This window comes from Oncorhynchus mykiss, chromosome 20 (assembly GCF_057628025.1).
Source record: "Oncorhynchus mykiss isolate SJ-2025 chromosome 20, ASM5762802v1, whole genome shotgun sequence".
Taxonomy (NCBI): domain Eukaryota; kingdom Metazoa; phylum Chordata; class Actinopteri; order Salmoniformes; family Salmonidae; genus Oncorhynchus; species Oncorhynchus mykiss.
In genome coordinates, this window is record NC_143041.1 from 27,900,773 (window position 1) to 27,917,495 (window position 16,723).

At 44.4% G+C, this 16,723-nt stretch overlaps 1 protein-coding gene across 1 annotated transcript; it reads right to left on the reverse strand.

Moving 5' to 3' along the window:
• Positions 1-232: 232 nt before the first annotated feature.
• LOC149974540 (fascin-2-like) lies at positions 233-14,295 on the reverse strand. The gene is made up of 6 exons (XM_090212810.1): positions 14,194-14,295; positions 13,221-13,947; positions 1,932-2,088; positions 1,090-1,211; positions 776-943; positions 233-585 (listed from the first exon to the last, which is right to left on the reverse strand). Exons 1-6 carry the CDS (start codon positions 14,287-14,289, stop codon positions 383-385), a joined length of 1,473 nt encoding a protein of 490 aa, XP_090068936.1. The 5' UTR covers positions 14,290-14,295; the 3' UTR covers positions 233-382.
• Positions 14,296-16,723: the final 2,428 nt, after the last annotated feature.

Consider the following 16,723-nt stretch of genomic DNA (forward strand, 5'->3'; position numbering starts at 1 on the left):
GACCTCTGCCTTATTTTAAATGAACATTTTAGTCATTAAGCAGACACTCTTATCCAGAGCGACTTACAATTAGTGCATTAATTTAAACGCATGTCTTCCCTCGACCTCCCCTGTAAAAATAGTCTGTTTTCTCTTTGTGCCTTCTTCATTGGCTGGCATGCCAGGAGTAGGTTGAGGGGAGTGGCATGGGCAGAAAGGGACCTATGGGAGAGGGCAGAAGTTTCCACTAACTTTTAGTCTAGGGTCAGATATTCTTTACCAATCTGTTCATTCATTTTTAGGACATGGGGGTTAGGGTAATCTGGTAATCTGCCCCAATCTGATCCTAGATCTGTGGTTAGGGGTAACCTCCGGCAGGGTAGGAGAGTGGCCCCCATATAGGTCAGTACTCCCAGAGGGCAGAGCTGTCGGGGGTAACCCCATCGCCCTTCAGCATGCCCCCCTGGCCTCGCAGGTATCTGCCGTTCTTGCCTCGGATGGCGATGCGTCCGTGCTCCAGGAACTCAAATGAGAAGTCATCTGGTGTCTCTCCGTCTGAACATACCAGACCACTGCTGTTCACATACCAGAACCTCCCTCCCTCACCTACAAGGGGTTAGTTAGAGAGAGACAACATGGACTGGCAGCACTATATGAAAGGCCTTTACACGTCAAGACAGATTGAAGCAGAAAGCAATAGATTAAAACAAGCAGTTGCACAAAACTTCTTAAATTCTTCATGAAAAATACATTGAATTCTATGCAATAAGCTAGAATGTGCATATCATATCCTCACCTTTGATGTGGTACGCCCCATCGCTGAAATGCAGTGTGAAGATGTCATAGACTGATCTGTTGGCATCCAGCGTGTTGGAGTTCTTATGATGGCAGATGAAGCCGTTCAACCCTCGCAGGATCAGCATGGGACGGTTTATCAGCTTCAGAATCAACTTCTCATCCTCACCTGATCAGGGAAGAGAGGGTGGGGAAAGAGAGGGAAGGAGGAGGAAGAGGTAGAGGTAGAAATTAAGGAGAGAGGAAGGAATATTAGGTTTAAAAAGCATAAGAACCATGGAACCCACTCACCCACTTAAAGACACAAACACTTACCTATGGAGTCGCTGACGGCTGCTAGCTGACCGTTCTTCTTGGTGCAGATGTATTTCCCGTTACTGGCTCTTAGTGCCACCCTGCGGCCCATCCACTCCACTGCAAACATGGTGTTGGCAGACCTGGATAATAAATGGTTAGGGTTGTGACTGGAGCTAGGGTTAGTGCTGTGACTGGAGCTAGGGTTAGTGTTGTGACTGGAGCTAGGGTTAGGGTTGTGACTGGAGCTAGGGTTAGTGTTGTGACTGGAGCTAGGGTTAGGGTTGTGACTGGAGCTAGGGTTAGTGTTGTGACTGGAGCTAGGGTTAGTGTTGTGACTGGAGCTAGGGTTAGGGTTGTGACTGGAGCTAGGGTTAGTGTTGTGACTGGAGCTAGGGTTAGTGTTGTGACTGGAGCTAGGGTTAGTGTTGTGACTGGAGCTAGGGTTAGTGTTGTGACTGGAGCTAGGGTTAGGGTTGTGACTGGAGCTAGGGTTAGTGTTGTGACTGGAGCTAGGGTTAGTGTTGTGACTGGAGCTAGGGTTAGGGTTGTGACTGGAGCTAGGGTTAGGGTTGTGACTGGAGCTAGGGTTAGTGTTGTGACTGGAGCTAGGGCTAGGGTTGTGACTGGAGCTAGGGTTAGTGGTAGGGGTTAGTCTTAGGTTTAGAGCATGTGTCAAACTCATTCCACGGAGGGATGAGTGTCTGCGTGTTTCCGCTCCTCCCTTGTACTTGATTAATGAATTAAGGTCACTGATTAGTAAAGAAATCTCCACACCTGGTTGTTTAGGTCGTAATTGAAAGAAAAAAACAAAAACCTGCAGACACTAGAGTTTGACACCTCTGGTTTAGAGTTAGAGTTACCTCTCTGTGGCCGTAGTCTGGATGCCTCCGTGGGCCACCAGGGCCCAGTATTTCCCCTCGTTGGTCCGAAACAGACACTTCCTGCTCTCCTTGTCAATCTCCATCTGGAACGTCTCCAGGTCCGTCTCGTCCTCCTGGTTTGCCGAGATACTCACACCTGGGAGGGGCCAGAGGTGTGAGGTCAGTCAAATTCAGTTCGTGGTATGTTCAGTTCGAAATCAATCCAAGTTTTATTGATACTCATAACTGTCAATACAGGCTGTCTGAAATCCGTGGGCACGCACATTTACACACTCACACATGCATGCCCTTATACACCCACATGTGGATGGCCCGTAACCCACCATAATGTCAAAGACCTCTGTCCATTATGCAGAATACAAATAGCATTAACATTAATTAAAGACACAGGCATGCACGCAGACAGGCAGGCAGATTCTACCAACCCCTTTACTAACAGTCTTCTGCACTAGGGTCCTCCTTAGTTACATTCAACCCAGCTTTCTAAAGCAACTATTGGCTTAGTCTAAAAAAACAATTCTCTATCTTATCACCAGAGCTTGTGTTTCTGTTTGATCAGATTCCCCTCTCATCTCAGCACTGCTTCACGCTTTATTGTCCAATTTCATGTGTGTGTGTGTGTGTGTGTATGTGTGTCCATTTCACACCACACCATCACCATAACAGTCTGCTGAGCTCAGCTGTGATCAGACTACAGCCCATCTAAGAGAGAAAGAGGAGAGAATGAGAGAGAGGAAGAAGACAGGAAATCAGGGGGTATCAATGGAACGTTTAATACCTCAGGGGGTATCAATAGAAGGTTTTATAACTCAGGGGGTATCAATGGAAGGTTGTATAACTCAGGGGGTATCAATAGAAGGTTTTATAACTCAGGGGGTATCAATAGAAGGTTTTATAACTCAGGGGGTATCAATGGAAGGTTTTATAACTCGGGGTATCAATAGAAGGTTTTATAACTCAGGGGGTATCAATAGAAGGTTTTATAACTCAGGGGGTATCAATAGAAAGTTTTATAACTCAGGGGGTATCAATAGAAGGTTTTATAACTCAGGGGGTATCAATGGAAGGTTGTATAACTCAGGGGGTATCAATAGAAGGTTTTATAACTCAGGGGGTATCAATAGAAGGTTTTATAACTCAGGGGGTATCAATGGAAGGTTTTATAACTCAGGGGGTATCAATAGAAGGTTTTATAACTCAGGGGGTATCAATATAATGTTTTATAACTCAGGGGGTATCAATGGAAGGTTTTATAACTCAGGGGGTATCAATATCAAATCAAATCAAATCAAATTTATTTTATATAGCCCTTCGTACATCAGCTGATATCTCAAAGTGCTGTACAGAAACCCAGCCTAAAACCCCAAACAGCAAGCAATGCAGGTGAAGAAGCACGGTGGCTAGGAAAAACTCCCTAGAAAGGCCAAAACCTAGGAAGAAACCTAGAGAGGAACCAGGCTATGTGGGGTGGCCAGTCCTCTTCTGGCTGTGCCGGGTGGAGATTATAACAAAACATGGTCAAGATGTTCAAATGTTCATAAATGACCAGCATGGTCGAATAATAATAAGGCAGAATAGTTGAAACTGGAGCAGCAGCACAGTCAGGTGGACTGGGGACAGCAAAGAGTCATCATGTCAGGTATTCCTGGGGCATGGTCCTAGGGCTCAGGTCCTCCGAGAGAGAGAAAGAAAGAGAGAATTAGAGAGAGCATATGTGGGATGGCCAGTCCTCTTCTGGCTGTGCCGGGTGGAGATTATAACAGAACATGGCCAAGATGTTCAAATGTTCATAAATGATCAGCATGGTTGAATAATAATAAGGCAGAACAGTTGAAACTGGAGCAGCAGCACAGCCAGGTGGACTGGGGACAGCAAGGAGTCATCATGTCAGGTAGTCCTGGGGCATGGTCCTAGGGCTCAGGTCCTCCGAGAGAGAGAAAGAGAGAAGGAGAGAATTAGAGAACGCACACTTAGATTCACACAGGACACCGAATAGGACAGGAGAAGTACTCCAGATATAACAAACTGACCCTAGCCCCCCGACACATAAACTACTGCAGCATAAATACTGGAGGCTGAGACAGGAGGGGTCAGGAGACACTGTGGCCCACTCCGAGGACACCCCCGGACAGGGCCAAACAGGAAGGATATAACCCCACCCACTTTGCCAAAGCACAGCCCCCACACCACTAGAGGGATATCTTCAACCACCAACATACCATCCTGAGACAAGGCTGAGTATAGCCCACAAAGACCTCCGCCACGGCACAACTTAAGGGGGGGGGGGGGGGGGGGGGGGGGGGCGCCAACCCAGACAGGATGACCACATCAGTGACTCAACCCACTCAGGTGACGCACCCCCTCCAGGGACGGCATGAGAGAGCCCCAGTAAAGCCAGTGACTCAGCCCCTGTAATAGGGTTAGAGGCAGAGAATCCCAGTGGAAAGAGGGGAACCGGCCAGGCAGAGACAGCAAGGGTGGTTCGTTGCTCCAGAGCCTTTCCGTTCACCCTCCCACTCCTGGGCCAGACTACACTCAATCATATGACCCACTGAAGAGATGAGTCTTCAGTAGAGACTTAAAGGTTGAGACCGAGTTTGCGTCTCTGACATGGGTAGGCAGACCGTTCCATAAAAATGGAGCTCTATAGGAGAAAGCCCTGCCTCCAGCTGTTTGCTTAAAAATTCTAGGGACAATTAGGAGGCCTGCGTCTTGTGACCGTAGCGTACGTGTAGGTATGTACGGCAGGACCAAATCACAGAGATAGATAGGAGCAAGCCCATGTAATGCTTTGTAGGTTAGCAGTAAAACCTTGAAATCAGCCCTTGCTTTGACAGGAAGCCAGTGTAGAGAGGCTAGCACTGGAGTAATATGATCAAATTTTTTGGTTCTAGTCAGGATTCTAGCAGCCGTATTTAGCACTAACTGAAGTTTATTTAGTGCTTTATCCGGGTAGCCGGAGAGTAGAGCATTGCAGTAGTCTAACCTGGAAGTGACAAAAGCATGGATTAATTTTTCTGCATCATTTTTGGACAGAAAGTTCCTGATTTTTGCAATGTTACGTAGATGGAAAAAAGCTGTCCTTGAAATGGTCTTGATATGTTCTTCAAAAGAGAGATCAGGGTCCAGAGTAACGCCGAGGTCCTTCACAGTTTTATTTGAGACGACTGTACAACCATTAAGATTAATTGTCAGATTCAACAGAAGATCTCTTTGTTTCTTGGGACCTAGAACAAGCATCTCTGTTTTGTCCGAGTTTAAAAGTAGAAAGTTTGCAGCCATCCACTTCCTTATGTCTGAAACACATTCTTCTAGCAAGGGCAATTTTGGGGCTTCACCATGTTTAATTGAAATGTACAGCTGTGTGTCATCCGCATAGCAGTGAAAGTTAACATTATGTTTTCGAATAACATCCCCAAGAGGTAAAATATATAGTGAAAACAATAGTGGTCCTAAAACGGAACCTTGAGGAACACCGAAATTTACAGTTGATTTGTCAGAGGACAGACCATTCACAGAGACAAACTGATATCTTTCCGACAGATAAGATCTAAACCAGGCCAGAACTTGTCCGTGTAGACCAATTTGGGTTTCCAATCTCTCCAAAAGAATGTGGTGATCGATCAATAGAAGGTTTTATAACTCAGGGGGTATCAATAGAAGGTTTTATAACTCAGGGGTATCAATATAAGGTTTTATAACTCAGGGGGTATCAATGGAAGGTTTTATAACTCAGGGGTATCAATAGAAGGTTTAATACCTCAGGGCGTATCAATGGAAGGTTTTATAACTCAGGGGGTATCAATGGAAGGTTTTATAACTCAGGGGGTATCAATGGAAGGTTTTGTAACTCAGGGGGTATCAATAGAAGGTTTAATACCTCAGGGGGTATCAATGGAAGATTTTATAACTCAGGGGGTATCAATGGAAGGTTTTATAACTCGGGGTATCAATAGAAAGTTTTATAATTCAGGGGGTATCAATGGAAGGTTTTATAACTCGGGGTATCAATGGAAGGTTTGATAACTCGGGGTATCAATGGAAGGTTTTATAACTCGGGGTATCAATAGAAGGTTTTATAACTCGGGGTATCAATGGAAGGTTTTATAACTCAGGGGTATCAATAGAAGGTTTTATATCTCAGGGGGTATCAATGGAAGGTTTTATAACTCGGGGTATCAATGGAAGGTTTTATAACTCAGGGGGTATCAATAGAAGGTTTTATAACTCAGGGGGTATCAATAGAAGTTTTTATAACTCAGGGGGTATCAGTGGAAGGTTTTATAACTCGGGGTATCAATAGAAGGTTTTATAACTCAGGGGGTATCAATGGAAGGTTTTATAACTCAGGGGGTATCAATAGAAGGTTTTATAACTCGGGGGGTATCAATGGAAGGTTTTATAACTCGGGGGGTATCAATAGAAGGTTTTATAACTCAGGGGGTATCAGTGGAAGGTTTTATAACTCAGGGGGTATCAGTGGAAGGTTTTATAACTCGGGGTATCAATAGAAGGTTTTATAACTCAGGGGGTATCAATGGAAGATTTTATAACTCAGGGGGTATCAGTGGAAGGTTTTATAACTCGGGGGGTATCAATGGAAGATTTTATAACTCAGGGGGTATCAGTGGAAGGTTTTATAACTCGGGGTATCAATAGAAGGTTTTATAACTCAGGGGGTATCAATATAAGGTTTTATAACTCAGGGGGTATCAATAGAAGGTTTTATAACTCGGGGTATCAATATAAGGTTTTATAACTCAGGGGGTATCAATAGAAGGTTTTATAACTCGGGGTATCAATAGAAGGTTTTATAACTCAGGGGGTATCAGTGGAAGGTTTTATAACTCGGGGTATCAATGGAAGATTTTATAACTCAGGGGGTATCAATGGAAGGTTTTATAACTCGGGGTATCAATAGAAGGTTTTATAACTCAGGGGGTATCAATATAAGGTTTTATAACTCAGGGGGTATCAATATAAGGTTTTATAACTCGGGGTATCAATATAAGGTTTTATAACTCAGGGGGTATCAATAGAAGGTTTTATAACTCGGGGTATCAATAGAAGGTTTTATAACTCAGGGGGTATCAGTGGAAGGTTTTATAACTCGGGGTATCAATGGAAGATTTTATAACTCAGGGGGTATCAATGGAAGGTTATATAACTCGGGGTATCAATAGAAGGTTTTATAACTCAGGGGGTATCAATATAAGGTTTTATATCTCAGGGGGTATCAATGGAAGGTTTTATAACTCGGGGTATCAATGGAAGGTTTTATAACTCAGGGGGTATCAATAGAAGGTTTTATAACTCAGGGGGTATCAATAGAAGGTTTTATAACTCAGGGGGTATCAGTGGAAGGTTTTATAACTCAGGGGGTGTCAGTGGAAGGTTTTATAACTCGGGGTATCAATAGAAGGTTTTATAACTCAGGGGGTATCAATGGAAGGTTTTATAACTCAGGGGGTATCAATGGAAGGTTTTATAACTCGGGGTATCAATAGAAGGTTTTATAACTCAGGGGGTATCAATAGAAGGTTTTATAACTCAGGGGGTATCAATAGAAAGTTTTATAACTCAGGGGGTATCAATAGAAGGTTTTATAACTCAGGGGGTATCAATGGAAGGTTGTATAACTCAGGGGGTATCAATAGAAGGTTTTATAACTCAGGGGGTATCAATAGAAGGTTTTATAACTCAGGGGGTATCAATGGAAGGTTTTATAACTCAGGGGGTATCAATAGAAGGTTTTATAACTCAGGGGGTATCAATATAATGTTTTATAACTCAGGGGGTATCAATGGAAGGTTTTATAACTCAGGGGGTATCAATAGAAGGTTTTATAACTCAGGGGGTATCAATAGAAGGTTTTATAACTCAGGGGTATCAATATAAGGTTTTATAACTCAGGGGGTATCAATGGAAGGTTTTATAACTCAGGGGTATCAATAGAAGGTTTAATACCTCAGGGCGTATCAATGGAAGGTTTTATAACTCAGGGGGTATCAATGGAAGGTTTTATAACTCAGGGGGTATCAATGGAAGGTTTTGTAACTCAGGGGGTATCAATAGAAGGTTTAATACCTCAGGGGGTATCAATGGAAGATTTTATAACTCAGGGGGTATCAATGGAAGGTTTTATAACTCGGGGTATCAATAGAAGGTTTTATAATTCAGGGGGTATCAATGGAAGGTTTTATAACTCGGGGTATCAATGGAAGGTTTGATAACTCGGGGTATCAATGGAAGGTTTTATAACTCGGGGTATCAATAGAAGGTTTTATAACTCGGGGTATCAATGGAAGGTTTTATAACTCAGGGGTATCAATAGAAGGTTTTATATCTCAGGGGGTATCAATGGAAGGTTTTATAACTCGGGGTATCAATGGAAGGTTTTATAACTCAGGGGGTATCAATAGAAGGTTTTATAACTCAGGGGGTATCAATAGAAGTTTTTATAACTCAGGGGGTATCAGTGGAAGGTTTTATAACTCAGGGGGTATCAGTGGAAGGTTTTATAACTCAGGGGGTATCAGTGGAAGGTTTTATAACTCGGGGTATCAATAGAAGGTTTTATAACTCAGGGGGTATCAATGGAAGATTTTATAACTCAGGGGGTATCAGTGGAAGGTTTTATAACTCGGGGGGTATCAATGGAAGATTTTATAACTCAGGGGGTATCAGTGGAAGGTTTTATAACTCGGGGTATCAATAGAAGGTTTTATAACTCAGGGGGTATCAATATAAGGTTTTATAACTCAGGGGGTATCAATAGAAGGTTTTATAACTCGGGGTATCAATATAAGGTTTTATAACTCAGGGGGTATCAATAGAAGGTTTTATAACTCGGGGTATCAATAGAAGGTTTTATAACTCAGGGGGTATCAGTGGAAGGTTTTATAACTCGGGGTATCAATGGAAGATTTTATAACTCAGGGGGTATCAATGGAAGGTTTTATAACTCGGGGTATCAATAGAAGGTTTTATAACTCAGGGGGTATCAATATAAGGTTTTATAACTCAGGGGGTATCAATAGAAGGTTTTATAACTCGGGGTATCAATATAAGGTTTTATAACTCAGGGGGTATCAATAGAAGGTTTTATAACTCGGGGTATCAATAGAAGGTTTTATAACTCAGGGGGTATCAGTGGAAGGTTTTATAACTCGGGGTATCAATGGAAGATTTTATAACTCAGGGGGTATCAATGGAAGGTTTTATAACTCGGGGTATCAATAGAAGGTTTTATAACTCAGGGGGTATCAATATAAGGTTTTATATCTCAGGGGGTATCAATGGAAGGTTTTATAACTCGGGGTATCAATGGAAGGTTTTATAACTCAGGGGGTATCAATAGAAGGTTTTATAACTCAGGGGGTATCAATAGAAGGTTTTATAACTCAGGGGGTATCAGTGGAAGGTTTTATAACTCAGGGGGTGTCAGTGGAAGGTTTTATAACTCGGGGTATCAATAGAAGGTTTTATAACTCAGGGGGTATCAATGGAAGGTTTTATAACTCGGGGTATCAATGGAAGGTTTTATAACTCAGGGGGTATCAATGGAAGGTTTTATAACTCGGGGTATCAATGGAAGGTTTTATAACTCAGGGGGTATCAATAGAAGGTTTTATAACTCAGGGGGTATCAATAGAAGGTTTTATAACTCAGGGGGTATCAGTGGAAGGTTTTATAACTCAGGGGGTATCAATAGAAGGTTTAATACCTCAGGGGGTATCAATAGAAGGTTTAATACCTCAGGGGGTATCAATAGAAGGTTTAATACCTCAGGGGGTATCAATGGAAGATTTTATAACTCAGGGGTTATCAATGGAAGGTTTTATAACTCGGGGTATCAATAGAAGATTTTATAATTCAGGGGGTATCAATGGAAGGTTTTAAAACTATCTGATACTGCATCTATCTGATATCTTGAAAGGCATTGCTGACACTACAGTTGGTCAATCATACCAAATGGTGCACACTGACTGCTACATAGCCTAGGGCAATGGTTTTCAAACCTCTCCTCGGGGATCCCCAGACGTTTAGCAATTTTGTTGTAACCCTGAACTAGCTGAGCTGATTCACTTAAGGTCTAGCTGTGGATAGTTAAAATACATTAAACGTTTGTGGGTCCCCAAGGAGAGGTTCAAAAATCACTAGCCTAGGGTAGAGTGTGCTAGTCTACACTCTTAGAAAAAAAGGTTATGTCTAGAACCTAAAAGGGTTCTTCGGCTGTACCCATAGGAGAACCCTTTGAATAACTATTTTTGGTTCCAGGTAGAACTTTTTTGTTCCAGGTAGAACCAAAAAGGGTTCTACCTGGAACCGAAAAGAGTTCTCCAGCCGAAGAACCCTATTGGAACCCTTTCTTCTAAGAGTGTAGTGTAAGGTTTAAAACAGACCGCAGACCCATCTCCAATTCCTGGTGTTGGCCTACCTGGAAGCCCGCCCACCCGCCTGCCCACCCAAAACTGGATCAGGCACGACTAATACATCAGAGAGTCGCTCTGCCATCCATTATTAATGATGCCACAGCCCACTGTCCCTCTCTTCCTCTCTCTAATCCCTCTCTCTCTCCCCTTTGTATCTTTCTCACTTGCTCTCCTCCATTGCTATTCTCATTTTTTTCTCTTTCTCTTTGTTTATTTCACTGCATCCTTTATCTGTCTATCAGACCGTAGCGGGATGATGTGTGTGTGTGTGTGTGTGTGTGTGTGTGTGTGTGTATTTGAGCGTTCGTCTCTCTTACAATTTCTTCCCAGACCAGATCGATGTACCCGAGGGAGTAGAGAGGTGACGACAGACATGATAACAGATCTGACCCACACACACACACACACACACACACACACACACACATGGACACACACACACCACATGGGCACTTTAATAGAAAGAGAGTGGGAAGGCAGTAGAGAGAAAGAGAGAGAAGTATCAAGTCAGTTTCTGAGCCTAGTTGTGTCTGTAAACTATCTGACGGTGACACGTCTGCTCTTCAGGGAGAACTGGCAGTCCTGTTGATTTATGTGCGAACACATAGAGAAGGTGACTTCTTCTATATCTGACTATGCTCTCCGCTCTCTCTCTCTTACTCCTCCTCATGTACTTTCACAACCACTCTCCGCTCACTTTCCTCTATTTCTTCTTTTCCCATCACTCTCCCTATATACGCTTTCCCCTTCCACCCTTCTCCTCCTGTCTACCTCACTAACCCTCTCTCCCCACCCTCTCCCCTGGCTGTTCCCTACAGTCTTTCCCTTTCCTCTCCTCCATTAACTCTTTTTTCCTCACTTGTCCTTCCCTCTCCTCCTTTATTCTCTTCGCAGCTCTCTCCCTGGGTCGCCCTCTCAACCTCCTTTATCTCCATCCCTGGGCTTGGGTCTGTGGCTGACTGACTGACCCAGTTGTCTTTCTGATTTGTGGGCTGAGTTGCTATGGGCTATGCCCCTGGTGTGCTGTTGGCCAGAGACCCATAGAGTTAGAGTAGGGCTTGGGTTTCTGAAAACAGACTCCCCGCCTTCAATGAACAACCGCCCTGGCACTATCAATTATTTAACACACTCTGCACCTCATCACTCACCAATACAGGAGTGTTTGTAAAAGAGAGAGAGAAAGAGAGAGACAAAGCTTGTGTTTGTGAAAGAGAGAGTGTGTGTAATGCATGTTTGTAGGTACAAGATGGAGAGGGAGAGAAAGTGTGTGAGTGCATGTGTGTCTGTGCACTTGTCGTCTGAGTGTGTGTGTGTGTGTGTGTGTGTGTGAGAGAGAGAGAGAGAGAGAGAATGAGAGTGGAAAAAGTAAGTGTAAGGAAATGTTTTGTGTATCCTGTTTGAGTGTCTTTCAGCGCTAGCATAGAGGTGTGTCACCGCCCTTTCTTCCCTGCCCTCATGAGGTTTCCTGTACCCCTCAGGCCTCGAGGTAATCACTTTCTGCTCGTCTCACTCAGTCATTTGGTTATTGCAGATCGTAGTGCTAACCAGGAACAATGAGCCACAGCTACAGTTACAACCCTCAGGTTAGAGTAACACTACTCCTCAGACAAGAATATTCACCAAAGACCACAGCATCAAACACACAGACGATACACAGAACACTCTAGAGATTCTAGGAAAAGATTCCCTCTCGATGAGATTCTAATAACACTGTAGATTCTGGAGTCAGTTACCTGGTCTATGACATTATCATAGACCCGGTAACTGATTCCAGAATTGTTTGTGGCTCGGGCAATGGGAAAGAGGCACAAGTTACTACATTATCATATTATACAGTGATGCTGACACTATTAATCAGTAACACACTTTTCACAGTGGTCGTGCATGCAGGTTAGGCCAGAGATTAAGTCTACACAGTACATAAACTGCACTGGAATAATCAGCCATTATAATTTGCTGCTGCTCCAGTTTCAACTGTTCTGCCTGTGCCTATGGAATGCTGACCTGTTCATCGGATGTGCTACCTGTCCCAGACATGCTGTTTTCAACTCTCTAGAGAAAGAAGGAGCAGTAGAGATACTCTTAATGATCGGCTATGAAAAGCCAACTGACATTTACTCCTGAGGTGCTGACTTGCTGCACCCTCGACAACTACTGTGATTATTATTATTTGACCATGCTGGTCATTTATGAACACTTGAACATCTTGGCCATGTTCTGTTATAATCTCCACCCGGCACAGCCAGAAGAGGACTGGCCACCCCTCATAGCCTGGTTACTCTCTAGGTTTGTTCCTAGGTTTTGGCCTTTCTAGGGAGTTTTTCCTAGCCACCGTGCTTCTACACCTGCATTGCTTGCTGTTTGGGGTTTTAGGCTGGGTTTCTGTACAGCACTTTGAGATATCCGCTTATGTACGAAGGGCTACATAAATACATTTGATTTGATTTGATATCAACTGCGTTCCTCTCGTCTTTGAGGAAACACCCAACCTCAGACAATATGATAAGGAATCTGAAGACTACATTACCCATAATTATGGAACAGTCTTTATCGGCTGTCAATCATCCATATCGAATGACAGTGGTGAAGGTCCATGCATATTCAATACGGCTGCTAATGTATTTTCTGTACATCTGAAAGCTCAGTTACCACAGTAGGTATCAAGTGGTACGAGAATATGAGGTAGTAGTAGTAGTAGTAGTTGAGTAGTTTTAGAAGTGACACATGAGGAGAGGGAGAGAAAACAAAAAAAGAGAACAAAAGAGGTGTATACTGTATATTTATGTGTGACATCTATGTTCATACTGTGTTTTGTCTACTGTGTGTGTCTTACGTTGCCGTATAGACACGTATTTCCCATTGGCTGCCATCAGCACCACCTGAGGGTGGCTCTCCTCCAGGTCAAACAGCTCGTCCTTCCCCGGCTTGCTGCACCTGCCAGACCTCAGTGTCCCCGTGGGGCCCATGGGACTCAGGTACTTCCCCTCACAGTCCTTAAACGCCAGCTTCCCACACTTCAACTCCAGCGTGTACCCCGTGCCCCGCCCGCTCTCCGCTGACAGCTTCCCGTCGTTGACAAGGTAACGGCTGTCACAGGTCTTGAGCCGGTACTTCCCCTCCAGGTAGACGAGCGTCAGGAGCGCCGCCACGCCCCATGGAATGTTCCGGTCCACGGCGATCTCGCCGTCGTCGGGTGACAGGTGGGCATAGCGCTTGCGGGCGACACTAAGCAGGTTGGCCTGCGGGTGGAGCGCCAGGTGCACCGCCCATAACTCTGCCTCTGTGATAACTTGGGCGAAGCAGGACAGGTAGTCCCGGGAACCTCCGAATAACCTCAGGTAGGGTTCCGACTGAAGTGCCCAGCGGCCGTCTGACTGGGCAGCGATCAGGAAGCGGCAGTCTGTGTTCCGGCCCTCGGCCTCGCAGGTGACCTTGCCATCCTTGTCGGAAGCCAGGTAGCGGCCCAGATGGCTGCGGAGGTAAACCACCTGGGGGTCCTGGGGGTCCTGCTCTAATGTCCACACCTGCTTCCTCTTCAGACTCGGGGCCGACGCATTCACCTGATGGAGGAGAGATCACTGTCAAGAGCACTGGGAATAGACCGTTTTCACTTGTCTACCTAAAACACCTTCCCTCTTCCCCTGTCTTCACCCTTTCTAACTCTTTCCTGCTTTAGATAAACTTCTTTGGCATCTACTCTACTCTGGCATGAAAACTACAAAGGAGTTGGCTAAAGCAGGACCAGACTGGTACCAGTCTAGACAGGAACACAGTAAGACTAAGCTGTGTCAGATGAGGTATCTCACCTTGAAGCCAAAGGCCTCTGCGGTGAGGTAGCGACTCTCGTGGTTGATCAGACCAAACTGCAGCTTCAGTGGACAGTTTGTACCGTTAGTGGGCATCCTGGCCTGGGGGAAGGAAGAGGAGGAGGGATGGGAGGAAGAAGAATGTGTGGCGGAGGGGAAGAGTGGGGAGGGGAGGGCATGGGGGTATGAATGACAAGTATGAGGTGAGGTTAAAAGGGTGGGCAGAATTAGGCAATAAAATATGAGAAGAAATCAATGAGGAAGGTAGCTATAATGCCGTGACTTTGTCTTCTACATTTTTTTTACACAGATTTATGATCTACTTACTGTGTTTATGTGGTTCCTTTCTGTAGTTTCTGTGATTCCTATGCTCCTAATTCCCAGATGAAAACGTTTCCTTTCAAATTGCTCCTCTTCTTATTCTGTTTCTCCTCCCTTCTCCGTTTCCTCTCCACCTCCGTTTCTCTCTGGTGGTAGTGAAGGACTCTTTCTCGTCTTTTCTCTTTCTGTCATTCAGGGCTCCTGTTTTTTTTCCTTCGGTTTCCTAATCAGGATTATAGTAATCAGCAGGGCTCAATACTGCAATCCAACAAGTGACGTCACCCTCTCCACCTCTCCTCTCACAATTTCTTTCAAACTACCTCTCCCTTTCTCCCTCAATTGATATTTTCCCCCTTCTCTATCTCCCTCTCTTAGTCTTCCTCTCACTCAATCGTTACCTTTGGCTCTGTCTCACTCTAACGCTCTTCCTCTATGCTTCCCCCCCTCTGTTTCTTTCTCTCCCTCTCTCTCTCTTTCCCTCAGCCAGTCTCTCTCTTTTTTCAATTCCCTGTTCTTTCTCTCCCAGTTTCTTTCTCTGAGATTACTGAGCCACTGATCTCCTGACCAGTCTCCAACCTTGGCCTTAGTGACCAGTCAGTAACCCAGTCACCCAACCAGTCAGTCAGTCAGTCACCCAACCAGTCAGTCAGTCAGTCACCAAGTCACCCAACCAGTCAGCCAGTCAGTCAGTCACCAAGTCACCCAACCAGTCGCTCAGCCAGTCAGTCAGTCAGTCACCAAGTCACCCAACCAGTCAGTCAGCCAGTCAGTCAGTCACCAAGTCACCCAACCAGTCAGTCAGCCAGCCAGTCAGTCAGTCAGTCAGTAACCAAGTCACCCAATCAGTCAGTCAGTCAGCCAGTCAGTCAGTCAGTCAGTCACCAAGTCACCCAACCAGTCAGTCAGTCAGTAACCCAGTCACCCAACCAGTCAGTCAGCCAGTCAGTCAGTCACCAAGTCAGTCAGTCAGTCGGCCAGTCACCCAGTCAGTCAGTCAGTCGGCCAGTCACCCAGTCAGTCAGTCAGTCAGTCGGCCAGTCACCCAGTCAGTCAGTCAGTTACCAAGTTTTTATTTGCTTTGTCATTTTTATTGTTGGGGGGGGTTACAGGTAGAATATTCATATCAATTCACACACTCAGTTTATACCACATGTACCGTAGGCTGACACTCAAAAGGAAAACTAAGAAATACATACAGAGAAATTATCATATTGATCACACAGGATTTTGTAATAATGATGGGGTGACAGATAGCCTCGAGGTTAGAGGGTTGGGCCAATAACTGCAAGGTCGCTGGGTTGAATCCCAGAGTCGAAAAGGTGAACAAATCTGTTGCTGTGCCCTTGAGCAAGGCACTTGTGTCTCAGGGGGAGTTGGGATATGCAAGAAACACATTTACATTCCACACTTGGGTGTAACAGGACAAATATAAGCACCCCCCAAATGATTATACCCTAGCTACCAGAGAAACCCCTCCCCATACCATTTCTTCCCCGTGGGCCTGAAAGCAAAGAATAAAAAATACAAAAATGTTTCCTTGGTGTTAAATACAGTCTGTGAACAAACTTCAAATGTGTAAATTGATGGTTTGGATTACAGGAAGCAAAGACCATATTTTTCCAGTTATATCTATGGACCATACTTTTTTAATGGCCAGCTTAGAGTATGAGCTTTCCAAATGTTTATATATTATAGAGATCAGTCCTTTCAGGGGAGCCCAGGTCATTTATTTATAAATCCCATCATTGGATGGTTTGGTAGTTGGGTTTCCCCAGCATACCTGACCTAAGTTAGAAATATAGATATATCAAGGGTATGGATTCCACATTTGGACCATTGGGGGGGATTTCCCAATTTCCCATCAATTTCTTGATAGTTGCTGGTTGAAAATACTTCTAATTTGCCGGGAGATTCGGCTTTCTATGGTGACATCACCATGGGGTAAACTGGCTAATGGACCAATAACAAAGAGTTCCAAATCTCTCTGCCAATTACAGCTAGTTCATAGTTGCCCCCTCCCGACTCAGACCACTCCCAGACATTCCTAGCAATATCCTTGCTTGAGAAATAGTTTTTTTGCTATAAAGCTAATTTTGCCAATTTGAATGGAAATCTATGTAAGGCACTTAATTGTTACCTAGAATTGATTTGATATTGACATAAAAAACAGTGGTGTATATTCATGGAGGCTAAGGGAAGCCAGGCTTCC